This window comes from Danio rerio, chromosome 19, assembly GCF_049306965.1.
Source record: "Danio rerio strain Tuebingen ecotype United States chromosome 19, GRCz12tu, whole genome shotgun sequence".
NCBI lineage: Eukaryota > Metazoa > Chordata > Actinopteri > Cypriniformes > Danionidae > Danio > Danio rerio.
In genome coordinates, this window is record NC_133194.1 from 43,984,159 (window position 1) to 44,005,021 (window position 20,863).

The following is a 20,863-nucleotide window of genomic DNA, read 5'->3' on the forward strand; positions in this document are numbered from 1 at the left end:
TATCCCGCTATCATCCCGTAAAGGTATTTTCCCGTATTTCTCCCGTATTTTCAGTCTTTCTCTGAACAGCCGAGCCTCCCTATACCGCCGAACCACCAGGGGTCGCCCTTGCTCTAAAACGTGAGTCGTCTGTGCTTTCGCTTTGTTTAAGAATGAAAACATGAAAACACTTATAAATAAATATTAAAAACGGTGAGATTCCATTGCCTTTTGATTACAGGAGCTGTCACCCATCCTATACAATCCTCAAAACATAACTTATAACAGTCTTATAACTTAATGGTGCATGACTGTCAGCTGACGGTGCTCCATAGTGATAAACAGATGCTGTTTCCCAAACGGATTCTGTACACGAGATTTGAAGCGGAGCGAAAGTCTGGCTTTTGGGTGCGTGTTTAAACAGACACACACACATAATTAATAATAATAACATATAAAGATGTCGATCTTGGTGTTTTTTTTCCCCAAACACAACTAATTTCTTCTTAAATGAGCATAAAAAGTAAGGAAAGCAGTTGAATGCTTTCATTATAACATTAGATGTGTGCATTTTTAAAGTGACACCTGTTATTTAATGTAAAAAAAAAATCTTATTAAATGCGAGATTCATTCGTTGCTCTTTAATCAGAATGTGTAAGTTATACAGTGGAGAAACGGCTAATGAGTTTGATAGCTTGATTCTGTTTCATTATAATAGCTATTCATTTTAATAAGCTGAACTGTTTGCTAATGTAATTGCTGCGAATGTATATATTTATTTTTCTTTTGTTAATAATCATTTTTAAACATATTACTGATCATTTAACTGTTTATTTACAATGAAACAGCTAAAAATGAGCAAATGAATTTAGTAATTTGGGGATTTTTTTAAGGGGGATTTGGGGAATCCCTTATTATGGTGGCCATATCCCTTATTTTCACATCCCAATGTTGACAGGTATGAACTTTGGAGTGGTTGTTTCAGCTCACTCTGAATAAATAGTTTGAATAAGTATTATTTTGAGTGTACTCACACCATATTTTGTTTTCATCTTGTTTTTTTGTGTGTGTCCCGTCAGCAAAACAAGCCGCTGTACTCGTTTGAGGACAACGCAGACTATGTGTACGATGTGATGTGGTCTCCGGTTCACCCTTCACTCTTCGCTGCTGTGGACGGCATGGGACGCCTGGATCTCTGGAACCTGAACAACGACACTGAGGTAAGGAGAAACTCTCGGTTCAGATCCCGCCAGGCCAGAGACGCATCAAAACAACAACAAGTTCCTCTCTGTGTGGGCGTCTCCCCGCAGGCCGCGCTTAAATCTGCTCTTGACAGCTCACACACACATAGTCTGCAAGCTTGAGACTAATTACTCCGATGTGTGCGGATTCCTCTTTCTCGCCGCCATTCCAGAGTCATTGAGTTCCCATGGGCTGCAAACCAGCCGAGCGCTGCAAACTCTCCAGATTTATGGACAATCACAGCTCAGGTTCAGAAAATATGATATAAGAACATATATGGAAAATATTTGACTATATCGTGCTTTGTCATTTTATCAGTGTTTTTAAAACAAGTTTCGGCTGAGAAGGAAAATTAAGATAGTTACTACATTTAAAACAATAAATATCTGGATTTTATCATATGCATACAGCAGTTCTGTTTGGTTCCCAAATCTAATTGGCTGATAGCCGTGAGATATTTAAGTAATATCAGCACTCGTACTACCTCTTCACCCTTGTGTATTACTCCGCCCACACGAGCGGCAAGCCGAAGACTACAGTTTGAGAAATATTGCAGCTGTTGGACAACATAATGTACTTTTGAGGCTTTTTAGGAGAAAATGTAGTTGTTTAGACAACAACTATGTAGTTTGTTTATAAGGATAGTGCTTATTTTAAATATTTATAATTTCGGAGATTCAGTGCATCGGCGGAAGAAAGTAGTTCCTCTTACAAAAGGTTTTTTAGACTCTCTGTGTTTGATTTTCTTTTTTATATACACAATTTTGCCTTCGAAATGTTGTATAAATGCATTATCACACTTGTAGCAGTGTGATGTGGCTGTATATCATCAATACAGCCATATCGTACTGCTACGAGTGTGATACTGCTCATACATATATATATAGACATATTTATATTATATTATATTATATTATATTATATTATATTATATTATATTATATTATATTATATTATATTATATTATATTATATTATATTCACTCCCAAAATCAGTCAAATTAGGTTATTTGCCCAGTTTTTGCAGTGTCTTTAATTGTATGATCATAAAACATATATATAAATTTGATCTAAAATATAAAATATTTAGAAAATTTTAATAAAATCACAGATAAAACAAAAAATATTTCTCTGCCATGGTGAAATTTAGTTAAATCAGCAAAATAAAGGCTGTGATTTCAGAGACATGTGCTACATTTTTGAATAAATTAAAAAATGTAATAAAAGTTTATACAGTAAAAGTAAACAAGCTTAATTACATACAATTTCTCTAAAAATAAGTCTTAATATAATTGACTTTTTTTGTTTAGATATCATTAAATCATGGCCAAAACAAGACAGATTTAGCTTTTTTTATCTGCATTTAGCCTTTGTAGAAAGATAATATAAAAATTTAGTATAGTTCTAAAAGATTACTTCTCTAAAGCTCAGCTTTACACATTGTACTGCTCTGATTTACTGCATTAAATGTTTTAATTAGAAAAACTGTAATACATTTAATGTTCTTTAGTCATGGTTTTCTGATACAAAAATACAATACAATACAATTTCAAAAGAATAACTATAAAAACTTTTATGCTTACTCTTTTGGTCCAAGGATCACTATTAATCTTCATTCATTCATTAATTTTTTTTCGGCTTAATCCCTTTATTTAATAGGGGTTGCCACAGCGGAATGAACCACCAACTTATCAAGTATATGTTTTAACACGCCAACACGGGGAGAACATCCAAACTCCACATAGAAATGTCAATTGGCGCAGCCGGGTCTCGAACAAGGGACCTTCTTGCTGTAAGATGACTGTGCTATCCACTGAGTCACCTATTAATCTTTAATTTTATGAAATTGATTACTAACATCTTTACAGTTTTTCTTGAATTTTTTAATGATTTTTCAGAAAATGAGGCAGAAACATTGATTAAGCGCAGTGTGTTGACATGAAGAATGGTGAGCTCATATTAACTGTCATATGCCGGATCCAGCAGCGTATATCACTGATGATGGATTGTCATTGTACATCACATGCTAAGAGATTGTTGTATATGACAGACACGCGGTGCTGGACGAGACTGTAGCCGTCTGTCTTGTGTGACATGAGAACTGCTCTGCCTGTCCACTGAGAAATACACACCCACTGTCATTACACACACACACACATGCACAGTTTTGAGATCAGCTCTGACTGTCCACTGAGAAATACACACCCACTGTCATCCCACACACACTGTTCTGAGATTTGCTGTGACCAATAAATGCTCCATCATTGTAAATCATGTGCTAACATCAGCTTGATCTCAAACCTGAGCTTGTTTACGTTCTAAACCCGTTTGTGATGCTTGAATGTTGTTGTTTTTTATCTTTCATTTAAAAAAAGGCTTTTTTTGATGAAACTTATCAGCTGGTGACCACTTGTCATGCACTAGTCAAATCAAATCTAGTCAAATCAAATCTAGTCCTATTTAAAAATAATAATGAGATCAGCTGGATTCTGTGCATTGAGAGAATTTAGACAGCACAATATTAAAATTTAGATAACAGCAAAAGTGAGTGTAAATTTATTATTTAAATTAAAATTATTGAAATAAATAGATATTTTTTAGATGTTGTTTGTATTGGCACAGCTAATGGAGATCCAATAAATACAGTATTATAATATACAGTATAAAAACAGTATTGAGACCTGCTGAAGACTCCATATTATTAACAGTGATAAAGTCGGCATTTATAAAGAATAATTTAACTCAAGCAAATGAAAATATTATATAAATATATACAGTCAAAGTCAGAATTATTAGCCCCATTTTTATTTTATTTTTTTAATATTTCTGAAATGATGTTTAACAGAGGCAAGGAAATTTTCACAGTATGTCTGATAATATTTTTTCTTATAGAGAAAGTCTTTTTTGTTTGATTTAGTTTTTTTTAATAATTTTTAAAAAATATTTTAAGGACAATATTATTAGCCCCTTTAAGCTAAAAATTTTTTGATAGTCTACAGAATAAACTGCCTAGTAAACCTAATTAACCTAGTTAAGCCTTTAAATGTCACTTTAAGCTGTATAGAAGTGTCTTGAAAAATATCTAGTCAAATATTATTAACTGTCATCATGGCAAAGATAAAATAAATCAGTTATTAGAGATGAGTTATTAAAACTGAAATGTTTAGAAATGTGTTAAAAAATCTTCTCTCCGTTAAATTGGGGAAAAAAATAAACATGGGGGCTAATAATTCAGGTGAGCTAATAATTCTGACTTCAACTGGACACTATGGGCCCTATCATACACCCGGCGCAATGAGGCGCAAGGCACGACGCAATTTTTGTTTGCTAGAGTCAATGAGTCAATTTGTTGTTTTGCACCACGCTGTTTAAATAGCAAATGCATTTGTGCTCATATGTGCGCCCATAGGCGTTCTGGTCTAAAAAAAGGAGGTGTGTTAAGGTGTATTGCTGGCACATTGCTATTTTGAGGAACTATAATAGACTGCACAGTAGACCAGCTAAGAGGAGGTCTAAAGTCCTCTTTAGACCTCCTCCAAGTTAGTTGTGCGCCCTGCTTAAACATTGCTTAATACAATCAGGCATTGCAGCAATACACAAATATCTTTACAAATGAAAAAAAAAATTAAATGATTAAAATATTACAAAACATATTATTTTCTAGCCTACGTAAATATAAATACCATACTTTATACCTTCTTCATCTCTGGGTGCTTTTTTGGGTTTATTCATGACAATTTGCTTTTGTGTAATGTTATTATTATTAGCAGTATTATTTATTATATCCATATTTATATTTGTTTTATTAAAAACAGCTTAGTTTTCCCCGCCTGTCAGGTTTCAGACTATATGGGGCACAGCATGTGTGTTTGGATAGAACTCAGTTGTTTGATCACACTTCGTTATTATTGTTAATTTATTCGTTGGCTGGAAATTAGAACTGAATTTAGAAATAGTTTTGAAACAAATATTTGCGCTTAACAAACGAAATTATTATGCATAGGCTAATGGATGTCTGTACAACACATTTCCTTATCCATGAAAGAGAGTAAAAGTAAAGAATGAGGAGGCTCATCTCTCATTCTTGTGCTGCAGATGCTCTGTTTAACTGTTTTCTTACAAAGTCCGCCATGTAAATAGCAAATGCGCTATGGCGTGACACAACTGACTCTTAAAGGGAATGGGAGATGAGACTGTGGTTGGTTTATTCTCAAAACCCACCTATATCTCATTAAGAGAATAAGCTCAACCCTGTTAGACCATGCGCCATGGCGCAAAGCAGATTTTATTTCATCGTTAAAATAGTAAAAGTGGATTGAGACACGCCCTTAATACTTTTGCGCCCTGAGCTTTGAACTTTGCACCTGGATCGTCAAAATAGAGCCCTATGTATATTTTTGCACTGGACTATATTCCTTGTAAAGAAATGCCATCTTTTTTTTTTTACACTTCTGGGTTCGGCCATTGTTTTTGGATTGTCTTTTTTTTTAAAGGGGGGCAGGGTTGGGGGAGGGGGGGGGGATTTGTGTTGTCAGGCTCTCACGCCTCGTAGTGGGCCCACTCTGGGTTCACTACATCACATTTTGGTATATAAAAAGAATAAAAATGTCACAGGAGAGCTAATAATTTTGCCTTCAGCTGTATATAATAATTTAAGACCCTCAGTTGTTAAAAATCAATTTCCTTATAGTCAAAATGAATGTTTTGAATGAATGAACTTGGTCTTTTAAGTGTGTGTGTTTCTTCAGGAACAATGCATATTATTATCCAAAACACCTGAATGGCACGCTCGCTGACGCACACGCCGACACATGCGTAAACAGATCATGCTTGAGCCAACAGTTCTCCATTGTCAACTCGCAGAGAAACTCAGCCCTGTAACACCATTAACAGAGCTTGCCTGCTTCCAATTTACGCCAAGAGACGCTCGCAGCCAATTGAACCTTGCAGTTTGACTCTGGGAGGAAGCGGATCGCTAATCGCTCTCAGGCTGCGGTTTTCTGTTCTGACGCGAGGAAGCTTTTGTATTAGACTTCGCCTTTGCTGACAACACATGTCAGGCCGCTCTGAACTGTCATAAGTAACAGACAGAAGTCAAACTCGCACATGCATCTTTTCAACTTTTTTTTGACGCTGATTTATGAAATCATTAATGGTTTCCAGTAGAGCTGCTCTCGTTATTAGAGCTCAGACATCCTTACAACATTACTGAACACAAGAGCTCAATATGTTTACATTGCTTGACTTATAATATCCAGCAAGAGTTATGGAGCACACTGAACACGTGTTTTACAAAGAGAAACGCAGCAGAGTTATAACACTGCACACTCTGTTTGTTCAAACTACTTATCTGAAAAGAGCTGAAGCAACACAATACTTGGGTTTATTTGTGGGAAGTCAAAATGACAATCGAAAAAATATTGCTAAATTGATTAATAATGTTAAAACTGTTTAAAATAAAAAAATAAAAACTGCTTTTATTATAAATGAAATAGAACAAATAAGACTTTCTCCAGTTCTCCAGAAGAAAAAATATTATCAGACATACTGTGGAAATTTCCTTGCTCTGTTAAACATCATTTGGGAAATATATAAAAAAAATTGAACAAGAGGGCTAATAAGTTTGACTTCAGCTGTATATTTGTGTGTCTTGTCTAGGTGCCGTCCGCCAGTGTGACAGTAGAAGGAGCCCCAGCTCTGAACCGCGTCCGCTGGGCCTCCGGAGGCCGAGAGGTGGCTGTTGGAGACTCAGAGGGACGAGTGTGGATTTATGATGTTGGAGAGGTATGAAGCTTTTATTAGTAGGCTCATTAGATGTTGATTGTAGTTTTTTTTGACCAATTATTTTCAGCTTTTTTGAACAGGGCCTAAATCCAAAATTTTGTCACATCTGCCAACGGCTGCTTACAAAATTTACCAGATAGTTGTTCTTTTCTTTTCTTTTCTTTTCTTTTCTTTTCTTTTCTTTTCTTTATATATATATATATATATATATATATATATATATATATATATATATACTCATCGGCCACTTTATTAGGTACACCTGTCCAACTGCTCATTAACCCAATTTTCTAATCAGCCAATCACATTGCAGCAACTCAACGCATTTAGGAATGTAGACATGGTCATGACAATCTGCTGCAGTTCAAACCGAGCATCAAAATGGGGAGGAAAGATGATTTAAGTGACTTTGAACGAAGCATGGTTGTTGCCAGACAGGCTGGTCTCAGTATTTCAGAAACTGCTGCTCTACTGGGATTTTCACGCACAACCATCTCTAGGTTTTACAGAGAATGGTCTGAAAAAGAGAAAATATCCAGTGAGCGGAGGTTCTTTGGGAGCAAATGCCTTGTTGAGGTCAGAGAACAATGGCCAGACTTGTTCCAGCTGATCAAAAGGCAACAGTAACTCAAATAACCCCTCATTACAACCAAGGTCTGGAAAAGAAGAGCATCTCTGAAAGCACAACACGTCCAACCTTGAGGCAGATGGGCTACAGCAGCAGAAGACCACACCGGGTGCCACTCCTGTCAGCTAAGGACAGGAAACTGAGGCTACAATTCACACAGGCTCACCAAAATTGCACTATAGAAGATTGGAAAAATGTTGCCTGGTCTGATGAGTCTCGATTTCTGCTGCAAAATTCAGATGGTCGGGTCAGAATTTGGCATAAGCAACATCAAAGCATGAATCCATCCTGCCTTGTATCAATGGTTCAGGCTGGTGGTGGTGATGTAATGTGTGGGGGATATTTTCTTGGCACACTTTGGGCCCATTAGTACCAATTGAGCATCCTGTCAACACCACAAACTACCTGAGTATTGTTGCTGACCATGTCCATCCCTTTATGACCACAGTGTACCCATCTTCTGATGGCTATTTCCAGCAGGAAAACACAACATGTCATAAAGTGCGAATCATCTCAGACTAGTTTCTTGAACATGACAATTAGTTCACTGTACTCAAACGGCCTCCAGTCACCAGATCTCAATCCAATAGAGCACTTTTGGGATGTGGTGGAATGGAGATTCGCATCATGGATGTGCAGCCGACAAATCTGCAGCAATTGTGTGATGCTATCATGTCAATATGGACCAGAATCTCAGAGGAATATGAATGGAAATGAATCTATGCCACGAATGATTAAGGAAGTGCTGAAGGCAAAAGGGGTCCAGTCCGGGACTAGTAAGGTGTACCTAATAAAGTGGCCGGTGTGTGTGTGTGTGTGTGTATATATATATATATATATATATATATATATATATATATATATATATATATATATATATATATATATATATATATATATATATATATATATATCTCACAGCTGTCAGCCAATCAGATTCGAGAACCAGACAGAAACAGAACTGTCTATATGTTGTGTGTGTGTATATATATATATATATATATATATATATATATATATATATATATATATATATATATATATATATATATAAACACACAACATATAGACAGTTCTGTTTCTGTCTGGTTCTCGAATCTGATTGGCTGACAGCCGTGAGATATTAAAGTAATATCAGCACCCATATAGCCATATTATTGCTATTATTATCATTATTATAACAAATAAATGAAATGCTGTTGAACTTAAAACAAAAACAAAACAGTGCTGTGCATCAGATTGCATGTTTATATAATAATATTTCGTCCGAGTGATTTGATAATTGCACCACAGCACATTACAATCTCAGACATTCTGAATTTTTTTTCCCAGCAAATAATTTGCACCTAACACTGACATATTCTCAACACCAGCACTTATACTCACATTTGGTGCAAGAAGTGTTCAGTTTAGGTCTGTAACAGCCACATCACCCTCCTGAATATGCACTGAAAGTGAAACTGAGTCTGTCTGAGTTTGTCATGAAGGGTTTAGTCTGTTTATCGAGCGCTCTGCACGGCTGGCTTGATTTTTAATTTGGTTCTTTTATTTTAAGTCCGTCTCCCCATTGACTGATCCTCCAGCACTGCTATGTTCAGCATGTTGTTTCGGGTCTCTGCGCACCACATGCTAATCTTAGCGCAGTGTGTTGTGGCAATGGGAGAGCATGTGGCCTCTCCGGCTGATGATAATGGTGGATCATCAATAAAAGCGAAGGAAAGTTGAAGGCTTTTGATGGAACTGGGGGTTATTTACTAAAGGCTGACGTACAGCACCACTTCTGACAGCCGCCGAGGGCTCTTTGTGTTATATTTAGGGTTAAATATTTGCTTTGGATCACCGCAGCGTGTTTTCATTACGCTCGAGTCACATCGTGTCATGTTCAGATGCCATTTAGTGTGGTTTACTGGTACATTTTGTTCTTTGGCCGCAGGTTTGTAAGTCAGAATGAAATCAAAATTGACTTTCCTTATTTTTATGAGTATAACGCTGTGCTTGTTATGTATCCTGTATCTGTGCACTTCTTTTTTTTCTACATTATTTTTCCTTTAATCAAATGCTTTGGTTGTAAAGGCGTTGCTAGGGTGTTGTGAGTGGCGACTATGGTTTTGTTAGGCAGTTGCTAGGATGTTTTAAGTGGTTGCTAAGATGTTGCTATGTGGTTTCTAGGGTGTTTTAGGTGCTTGCTAAGGTGTTCTGAATGGTTGTTAGGCCATTGCTAAGGTGTTGCTAGGTGGTTGTTAGGGTGTTATGAGTGGTTATTAGGTGGTTGCTAAGGCATTGCTAGGGTGTTTTAGGTGTATGTTAAGGTGTTGCTAGGGTGTTCTGAGTGGTTGCTTAGTAATTGCTAGGCAGTTGCTAAGGTGTTCCGAATGGTTGCTAAGGCGTTGCTATGGTGTTCTGAGTCATTGCTAAGGTGTTACTAGGGTGTTGAGTGGATGGTTAAGTGGTTGCTAAGGCATTGCTAGGGAGTTCTAAGTGGATGCTAAGGTGTTGCTAGGGTGTTCTGAGTGATTTCTAAGGTATTACTAGGCGGTTGTTATGGTGTTCTGAGGGGTTACAAAGGTGTTGCTTGGTGGTTGCTAAGGTGTTCTGAGTGGTTGTTAGGCCATTGCTAAGGTGTTGATAGGTGGTTGTTAGGGTGTTCTGAGTGGTTATTAGGTGGTTGCTAAGGCATTGCTAGGGTGTTCTAGGTGGATGCTAAGGTGTTGGTAGGGTGTTTTGAGTGGTTGCTTAGTAATTGCTAGGCAGTTGCTAAGGTGTTCTGAGTGGTTGCTAAGGCGTTGCTAAGATGTTCTGAGTCATTGCTTAGGTGATGCTAGGGTGTTGACTGGATGCTTAGGTGGTTGCTAAGGCATTGCTAGGGTGTTTTAGGTGGATGCTAAGGTGTTGCTTGGGTGTTCTGAGTGGTTGCTTAGTAATTGCTAGGCAGTTGCTAAGGTGTTCTCAGTGGTTGCTAAGGCGTTGCTTGGGTGTTCTGAGACATTGCTAAGGTGTTGCTAGGGTGTTGAGTGGTTGTTAAGGTGTTGCTGGGCAGTTGCTAGGGTGTTCTAGGTGGATGCTAAGGTGTTGCTAGGGTATTCTGAGTGGTTGCTTAGTAATCGCTAGGCAGTTGCTAAGGTGTTCTGAGTGTTTGCTAAGGCGTTACTAAGGTGTTCTGAGTCATTGCTAAGGTGTTGCTAGGGTGTTGAGCGGATGCTTAGGTGGTTGCTAAGGCATTGCTAGGGAGTTCTAAGTGGATGCTAAGGTGTTGCTAGGGTATTCTGAGTGATTGCTAAGGTATTGCTAGGCGGTTGTTATGGTGTTCTGAGTGGTTACAAAGGCATTGCTTGGTGGTTGCTAAGGTGTTCTGAGTTGTTGCTAGGCGATTGCTAGAGTGTTCTAGGTGGTTGTTAAGGTGTTGCTAGGGTGTTCTAGGTGGTTACTAAGGTGTTGCTAGGCAATTGCTAAGGTGTTCTGAGTGTTTGCTAAGGTAAAAATTGCTGAAAAGGAAAAATAATAAATAAATCTAATTAATTTAAAGGCAATATTGGCAAAAATATAGCAGTGCAACAAAAGAATGGTTTTGTGAGCACACACACACACACACACACACACACACACACACATATATATATATATATATATATATATAAATATATTTATATATATATATGAAGTCAGAATTATTAGTGCTCCAGTAAATTTTTTAAATACTTAATTTTTGTTTAACAGAGAGATTTAACACATTTCTAAACAGTAGTTTTAATAACTCATTTCTAATAAGTGATTTATTTTATCTTTGCCATAATGACAGTATAATATTTGACAGGATATTTCTTCAAGAACTATAGATATTTTTGTCCTCAACTATATATATTTACATCCAGTGATGAGGTCATCTATTGACGAGACCTCCTGCTGTCCTATAAAAGACCTTGATTTGGTCTTGTGTTTGGAAGCCATCTTGTCATCTCCTCCCACCTCTCTATTCCTGCTTAATTACAGCCTGTAGATCGTCCTCATCTAAATCTGACTCTGACAGCAGCAAGCGATCCCACATCCCCGTCACCCAAAGTCCCCGTCTTCCCCTTTCCCGAGAGCTGACACGATAAATATTCAGCACTCAAAGGCCAAACAAGCAGCTTTATTGTTCTGTGTGTGTGAATCACAATGTGTGGCCATCTCTCCGCTCTCCCACACTGACAGCACGTGTGCTGCGCCGCTCGGGGTTTGATGTGGACTGTTTTTGGTGTGTTTGCAGCTGGCCGTGCCACACGCTGATGACTGGACACGCTTTGGACGGACACTGATGGAGATCCGAGCCAACCGAGGGGACGGTGAAGAGGAGGGTCCGGTGGAGCTCAGCACATGAACACACGCACATACATATTCTAACACATGCATACAAACATACGTACACATACAGGTGCGTGAAGATGGACACACACACAAACAGATACTGTACTGTATATGTGCATACACACACACACACAAACTCATTATTTACACATACATACACATATAAACACACGCATAAACACACACACACACACATACATACACACACTCACACAAACACATGTTTACACACATGCACACACACACACACACACACACACACACACACACACACACACACACACATATACACTCACAAATACATACACGTGCGCAAGTGTGCACACACAAAAACATACACAAACATACATATGTGTAGACATATACATATACATACATACACACACACACACACACACACACACACACACACACACACACATGTGTACACATATATACATACTGTATACACATACAGTACACACACACACATATAAACACACACACACACACAGTACACACATACACACTCACCAGTACAAGAGTGCACGTGCACACAAACATACATATGTATACAAACACATGCAAATACACACATACACTGCATAAACACACACACACACACACACACATATGCATAAACACACATAAACATTCACACACACTGAAACATATACACGTGCAGTCCACGCTCGCATATAAACACACACACACAGTACACACATATACACTCACACATACAAGAGTGCGCATGCAAACACACAAACACATACAAACATACACACACATACAAACATACACATACACTGCACAAACACACACACACACACACACACACAAACACTCGGCAGACTCAGAACAACCCAGACTGAGCCTCATGTAACACTCACTGTTAGCATGAACACTAGTACTGTCCTGTTTACCGCAGTGAAGGCGATTGTTTGTGCAAATGATGAAAATGTGGCAGTGTTTACTAGAGCCGAGCAAAAATTTGACGTGTCGATTATACATTTCAAAAGTAAAACTGTTCTTTTAAAACCAGTTAAGTGCAAACCCTAACCAGCACATTTCATTTCAGCTCAATCACATGGTCAGATATATGAGCAATATCACACGAGCAGCAGTGCGATATGGCTGTATAACAGCACTGGTGGGAGGCGTGCGTTGGCATGAGGCAGCAGGCCGAGTGTCTTAGCGCCCCACCAGTGCTGATATACAGCCATATCGCACTGCTGCTCGTGTGATATTGCGTTTATACAACAGTTAAACGGAACATTTGGGTTTATAAATAATAAAATCAAACATGGAGAGTCTAAAAACCCTTTTTTATTAGGAACTACTTTCTTCTGCCATTCATTCACATCTACAGCTGATGTCAAAACAGCAGAAGCCGTTACTAATTCACCTACGTCACTTTAGTGTTTAAATGACTCTCTAGCGTAATGTCTAAAGTGATGATAAAGCAGCTGATTTTGCTCACACTTTAAGATTATAAGGCTGAACGTGACATGAAATGCCATCAGTCTACAGAGATATCTTCTTACAGTGTTACAGTCTACAGTATTTCTCTGTTGCAATCGGGATACCACAATAATTAACCCCGAAAAAAGCAACACAACCACTACCAGACTGCTGTTGTGTTTGCTATAAGGAAAAACGCTAAACACATGCGGACTCTGCTTCTTTTTTTCTGCCAACACAACAAACATTCCTGATATGCGAGCAAATCGGTATAAATACAGCACTAGAACATACAAAGAGAGAGATCGACTTCGAATATCACTTACCAGCATATGTGCCAACATGTCTCTGAAAATCCGGGAGACCAGAGGGAGGGGGTGTTCGAGGCTGAGGTCTCGGAATAACACTGTTGAGGACTGGGAAAGGATGTAGTGGGTTTTGGCCAGCCACTGCGATCAGGTGGTGTACCAAAATTAGCGACCCAGGGGTGTTTACAGACTGTATCGAAAAGTGAATTACGAGAGTTTTCCGGAAGAAATAAAAAATGGGATGGCTGCGGGAGATTGGTCTAAAATACGGGATACTCCCGGGAAAAAGAGAAGCGTTGGAAGGTATGCTTACCAGTTTAATAAAGATTTGATCTGCTGTAGTTAGAAATCAGACTGCTATAATCTTCTAAGCATTAGGGCTTATTATGCGGTTTTGTTGCCATCCTGTGGATAGAAAATGCCAACCGTCTTTGGCAGGGTAATGGCTGCCGACGAGCGCTCTCAGAAATTGTATATATTTAAAAATAGGCACTTTTCTGGTAAATAAACTGCATAGTTGCAATCTAAACAATCAAATTATGGACTAAAAAGCCTCAGAAGTACATTATGTTGTCTAACAGCAGTAATATTTGTTAAACTGTAGAGTGGCTCTCTTGTTGCTAACTGTATGTGGGCAGAGTAATACACAAAGGTGAAGGGTGAAGAGGCCAATGTGTGATGTTACTAGCAAAATATTGCTATAAAGAGCGTTGCACCAGATGCGCCTTGACAGTTGGAAGTTTCACACATCAGACGTGCAAATTCGAATGTTATTTAATATGAAACTATTCATATGGCGCTCTGTGGCGTGGCCGAAATATGAACTGTCCTGAGTCGTACATGGGCGCCGTGGACAGTAATCGACTTGCGGTGCCGGTGTGCGGTCCCTGATAGAAATCTATGTTTAGAATTCTTATAAATGCGACCCCCTTAAAGTGATGTTAGTGAAGTAGCAACGGTTGCTGCTGTTCTGACCGTCGGCTGCAGACCTGAATAAACTGCAGAAGAAAGTAGTTTGAGACTCTCTGTGTTTGATTTCTTTTTTTTATACACATGATGCTGTCAAACTGTTGTATAAACACAATATCACGCTCGTAGCAGTGCCATGTGACTATATCGGTGCCATTATACAGCCATATCACTGTTACCCATATTTATTACCCATATTTATTTTAAAAATTAAGAACAAGCTGGTGTGACAAACATCTGAACAAAATCAGGCCAAAAATAAATAGATTTAGATTTTTTCAGGAGTTTCAAACAGCTCTTTACTAGACAAGCTTCTTTGGTTCATTTCCTGTGACCAATTATTAACTTTTTTAGTTTGTCCACCAAAAAATGTTTCCACGATATGTAATGTACATGTGTTTCTGCCAAAATAAATGTATATATAAATATTTCCACCCCCCCCCATCATATACATTTTTTAAACGTTTGTTTTTTCCTTTACCAAAATGAAAAAAGTATGTTTTCATGATTGATCAAGTTAGCAAAGACTCTCATATACAAGCAAAATGCCGATTTTTACCAAGATTTGTCAAAATTGAAAGCAAATTCAATGGAGTGAGTGTGAAATGAGAATCGAATTATTAAATCTGTATGTATATCTAGCCCTTTTTTTTTTTACTCACCATGTGTTGATACAAGTCGTCTACAAAATGGCATTAAATGTGAACACATGACAGTTTTCATAATTAAATGAACAATCGCTTTAATGGTTTGTTTCTGTGCGCTTCTGTTGTGCGAGAATTCGCTGTATTTTTGTGTTCGGTCTTATTAACTTGATTGCAATTACTGCTAAATCAAGCCGTAACAATTCTGAAATCGTGAATTTGAAATAAGCCGCTGCTAGGAAGGAATATTCAGTGTTGGTTGGTGGTTATTTTTAGTATCCTTTATCAGTGTGTATATTTTTGTACTGAACATCCTGCATGATAAATGAAGTTGTATACAGTATATAAGTTGGTGTGTTAGCAATATTCAAAGTGTTTGCTTTCTCAGCAGTGTTACAGCAACGCAAACACTCTGCGCTTGCTTAAAGATATTTCACAATAACGTCAGTGTGGCTAAATGAAAGCAGTATTGACAAATAAATCATACTCTAAGCAAACCAGTTTCATTTTGTTCATTTAATAAATCTTTCCATCCATCTGTGCATCTATTGTTGCCAAACTTACAGTAAGGCACAATCTTTACCCAGCTATGTACAATGTACTCTACTGTACAGTAAATTACAGTACAATAACTGACATCCACATTTTCTGGAAAACCTTTAGTCTCTCGTTTCAGTTTGACCATGAGGATCATCCTCAAAACACAAACATAAATGTGAAATACTGCAATACATTCAAATCTAAGCCTCCATATCAGCAATCAACTGTTTAGCGCTAATTATGATAATGAATAGCTTCATGGTTAAAAGGAGAAAATAAAATGTAAACAGATTAACTTCAGTTGTAGCCAGATGTGGGATTAAAACTCTGTAATATGCATATTTAATAAACAACTGATTAGCAGCATGGACTGAATAGTCAATAGGGGCTATATGGAAGAACTTTAATGTATTAATCCCCTAAATTAAAATTTAATCACTGTTTTCTCGTTAGGGGTGGTCAATGAAAGCCTGTGGATTGATTTTAAGTAAAGAATTATTAACACTTTCCCCACCAACATTTTGTTTTTTTAAAGTTGCCAGACACGATCAGCATTTTTGATATTTTCACCTAAATCTGACGGCCCTTGTAATATTTTCTGCTAGGTATATATGAGTATATTAAAAATCTAAATAAAGAACCAATCCTCTGCTTCCAAACGGAAAAAAAATGAAATGCAGGTAGATTTAATCAAAAAAACTGCAACACACACAAAAAAATTCTACACACAATACCCCATAATGACAATGTAAAAAATGAGTTTTTGAAATTGTTGCAAATTTATTAAAAATAAAAAGCCTGAAAAATCACATGTACATCAGTATTCACAGCCTTTGCCGCAAAGCTCTAAATTGAGCTCAGGTACATTCTGTTTCCACTGATCATTCTTGAGATGTTTCAGCAGCTTCACCTGTGGTAAATTCAGTTGATTGGACATGATTTGAAAAGGCAAACACCTGTCTATATAAGGTCCCAAGGTTGACAGTGCATGTCAAAGCACAAATCAAGCATGAAGACAAAGGAATTGTCTGTAGACCTCTGAGACAGGATTGATTGAGGCACAAGGCTGAGGAAGCTTACAGAAACAGTTCTGCTGCTCTGAAAGTTCCAATGAGCACAGTGGCCTTCACCATTCGTAAGTGGAAGATGTTTGGAACCACCAGGACTCTTCCTTGAGCTAGCCGGTCATCTAAGTTGAGTGATCGGGGGAGAAGAGCCTTAGTCAGGGAGGTGATCAATAACCTGATGGTCCTTACAGAAGGACAACCATCAGTGCAGCAACCCACCAATCAGGCCTGTATGGTAGAGTGGCCAGACGGAAGACAATTCCTGCATGGAATTTGCCGAAAGGCATCTAAAGGACTCTCAGACCATAAGAAACAAAATTCTCTGGTCTGATGGGACTACAATTGAACTCTTTGGAGTGAATGCCAGGCGTTACATTTGGAGAAAACCAGGCAACGTTCATCACCAGGCTAATACAATCCCTACAGTGAAGCATGGTGGTGGCAGCATCATGCTGTGGGTATGTTTTTCAGCAGCAGGAACTGGAAGACTAGTCAGGATAGAGGGAAAGATGAATGCAGCAATGTACAGAGACATCCTGAATCAAAACCTGCTTCAGAGTGCTCCTGAGCTCAGACTGGGGAGACGATTCATTTTCCAGTTGGACAATGACCCAAAGCACAACGCCAAAATATCAATGGAGTGGCTTCACAACAACTCAGTGAATGTGCTTGAGTGGCCCAGCCAGAGCCCAGATCTAAATCCTATTGAGCATCTCTGGAAAGATCTGAAAATGGCTGTACATCGTCGCTTCCCATCCAACCTGATAGAGCTTGAGAGGTACTGCTAAGAGGATTATGCAAAAATTCCCAAAGACAGGTGTGCCAAGCTTCTGGCATAATATTCAACAAGACTTGAGGCTGTAATTGCTGCCAAAGGGACATCAACACAATATTGAGCAAAGGCTGTGAATACTGATGTACATGTGATTTTTTTATTTTTAATAAATTTACAGCAATTTCAAAAACAGTTTTTTTTTTACATTGTCATTATGGGGTATTGTGTGTAGAATTTTAAGGAAATAAATTAATTTAATTCATTTTGGAATAAGGCTCTAACATAAATGAATATGAATACTTTCTGGATGCACTGTATATAATACACATACGCATACACAAACAGAAGACCTAGAAGTCCTTTACCTCACGCAGTACATGGTTAGGGCTTCCCCTACCGTAATATACCTAAAACCCAGAATACCATAAAAACTGGTCAACGGCGAGGAAAAAGTTACATTTCATATGAAAATATCATCAAGCAATGGATAAAGCCTCTGTTGTGAATATGTACTAAAATAGCATTAAGCGAACAGTTTTTTTTTTTTTGTATAATAAAACAAACCAAATACAATATGTTTGAGCAATTATGAACGAATATACATGAAGATTCAGTTTGCAAAGCATTAATAAAATGAATAAAAACAGAAAAAAACGAAAGCACTCCATTGCATATTGTAAGTTATTAGCTGCAGTTGACCGAACGTTAATAAACGGAATAAATACACTACATAACAGAAACATAACAGAAACGGTAAACTAAACAAAACTTGACATGTTTTACATTAGAAATAAATCAGTCGAACTACAATCCCGTTGAACTTTGTGTTAGATTTACAAAATATTAAATATCATCACCCATCTATGTTGTACTTTAAAGCTGTCATGTGCACTGATAATCACATAAAACATGTCCGACTGCACATTGCACATAAGTTATTACTTAAAGTTCACAGAACGAACACCGGTGATGCTAATGCACCTTTCTGAGTTCAACATATAGCCCCTTTACTGTAAGTCATTTTCAAATAAATAAATAAATAAGTTGTCTGTTTACATGACACCATTTGCAAGTAAAAATGAAGAACTCTATGCGTTGTGAAAATAATACTGGTATAATCATCTGAAAAACTACAAAAACATCTTTTGAAAACGATGACATGTGATTTTTTTTTAAAATGATGACGTCTGATAATTAAAAAAAAAAAAATTCTGTCTGATTTTTTGAAAATTATGTCTTTTTTTTATTGACATCTGATTTTTATTTTTTAAATTGACGTCTGATTTTTTTTAAACGATGACGCCTGATTTTTTTTGAAAATTAAGACGTCTGCTTTTTTAAAAACGATGACGTCTGAATTTTTTTGAAAATGATGACGTCTGCTTTTTTGAAAACCATGACGTCAGATTTTTTTTTAAAACGATGTCTGATTTTTTTTTTTACGATTTTTTATTTAAAAAAAAAAAAAAAAAAATTGATGTTTGTGTATTGTATTACATGTTTATTTCATTGCAAAAAAAAAAACTATGACAAACAGAACAATAATTGCAGTGCCATAAGTGTGTGTGTGTGGTGTTTCAGTATAAAGCAACATTGTCACCTACTGGTCTGGCCTGCATTTTTTTAGATATGTTCATGTATTCATGATAATAGGATAATTTTTACATCATTGTCGTTCATAAGTGAAGCTTTTTTTTAATTCAGAGGAAACATTTCCTATTTTTAAGTGCTATGTTGTCATGAAAACATAGAATAAATACACTACAATGCATTAAAAAAACAGAAACGGTTAACTAAATAAAAAGTGACGTGATTTACATTCGAAATAAATCAGTCGCACTACAATCCCGTTGAACTTTGTGGTAGATTTACAAAATATTAAACATCATCCCCATCTATGTTGTACTTTAAAGCTGTCATTTGCACTAATAATCGCATAAAACATGATTTTCAGTTCGTCTGCTGAAGGTTTTATGTTCGCAGTAAGAAGGAAGCAATGTGTGTGTGTGTGTATGTGTGTGTGAGTGTGTTTGGTATAGTCACCCTCATGTATTCGCTTGGCCTCAAACATGTGGCCCTGCAGACGCTTGAAATCGTGGTAGATGCAGTCCAAATTTACTCTCGATGCCAGCAAACGTGGCCACGGCCAACCTGAAGCCACCGATGTGGTCAGGATTGGGCGCCGGGAGGCTGATGCGAGACTTGGGAGTAGGCTCTGCGCCAGCCGGCTTTCTGTGGTGAGGAGAAGGAAAGAAAGAAAGATGGATGAGGAGGAGGAGCAGAAAGAGGCTTCACGTTCTGTCAGAGAGAATAAACAGCCTGCCTGAATTGTGAAAACAAGAATATTTTCCCCTCAAGTTATGGAACACAAAATAAATGATTAGACCAGAACTGCTCTCTGGCTTCCCTTTTTTTTAAAAAATCCTTTCCATTTAGGACACAAATCCTATTTTAGGACGTAGTCTTGACATTTTAGACTGAATGAAATCATAATCATGGAGCTCAAATGTGTTTGAAGTACCACGACTAGACAAGAATAGGAAAAGCTACTTTTAAATGTGAGTCTCGGTGTCAGTGTGCTTATGTAGAGTCATGATAAAGGAAAAAGCATGTAAATAATGTTGCAGAATGACTCATGTAAATACATATTCTCATTGTATATTTCATGCGTTATGCTTACCGTTGCTCTATTTTAGTATAGATTCTATAATTGTGGGCTCTGATTAGTCATTTGAGGCATCCTTAGGTTAAATGGTTTCTTGGAATTGTATATTTGATTACCACAAACTTAAATGAGCAAACTTAGACAAACTTAGATAAGAAGAGAAACATGTTTTCCATCGTGAACTGAACAAATGTCAATTCCAGCACATCTCAATATACAGCTTATTTCAAAATGAAAGAAATTCTGGCAGTCAAACATTGTCTAAGATCATTTTTGTATCTGGTTTAACCAATCTTACCACAATATGTATAATAAATATACATTTGTCGATGAAATAAATTAGTTGTTTGCTGAATTGTACACCTGTCACACTCTAAAATGTCATATTAATTTGGCTAAGAGCTTGTTAGAAACAAACAAACTGAATTTGTATATTAAACATTAAGCATGAACTTTTACATTGTGAATACACTTTTTAATGT

At 37.3% G+C, this 20,863-nt stretch overlaps 2 protein-coding genes across 9 annotated transcripts in view; one reads left to right on the plus strand and one right to left on the minus strand.

The window, feature by feature from the left end:
* The window catches only part of dync1i1a (dynein cytoplasmic 1 intermediate chain 1a), a 186,054-nt gene extending 170,223 nt beyond the window's left edge, over positions 1-15,831 (plus strand). For all 5 annotated transcript variants that reach the window (XM_073931923.1, XM_073931925.1, XM_073931924.1 and 2 more), the window contains 3 exons: positions 1,059-1,199; positions 6,879-7,004; positions 11,876-15,831. In XM_073931923.1, the coding sequence (XP_073788024.1) occupies positions 1,059-1,199; positions 6,879-7,004; positions 11,876-11,986 (378 nt within the window). In that variant the 3' untranslated portion in view covers positions 11,987-15,831. The remainder of the gene's footprint in view (positions 1-1,058; positions 1,200-6,878; positions 7,005-11,875) is intronic.
* Positions 15,832-15,835: 4 nt separating this feature from the next.
* Positions 15,836-20,863, minus strand: part of slc25a13 (solute carrier family 25 member 13) — a 94,799-nt gene continuing 89,771 nt past the window's right edge. For all 4 annotated transcript variants that reach the window (XR_012395234.1, XR_012395235.1, XM_073931919.1 and 1 more), the window contains one exon: positions 15,836-19,948. Coding sequence is in view for 2 of the 4 variants with exons in the window: in XM_073931919.1 (XP_073788020.1) it covers positions 19,780-19,948 (169 nt within the window). In the remaining 2 variants the exon portion in view is untranslated. The remainder of the gene's footprint in view (positions 19,949-20,863) is intronic.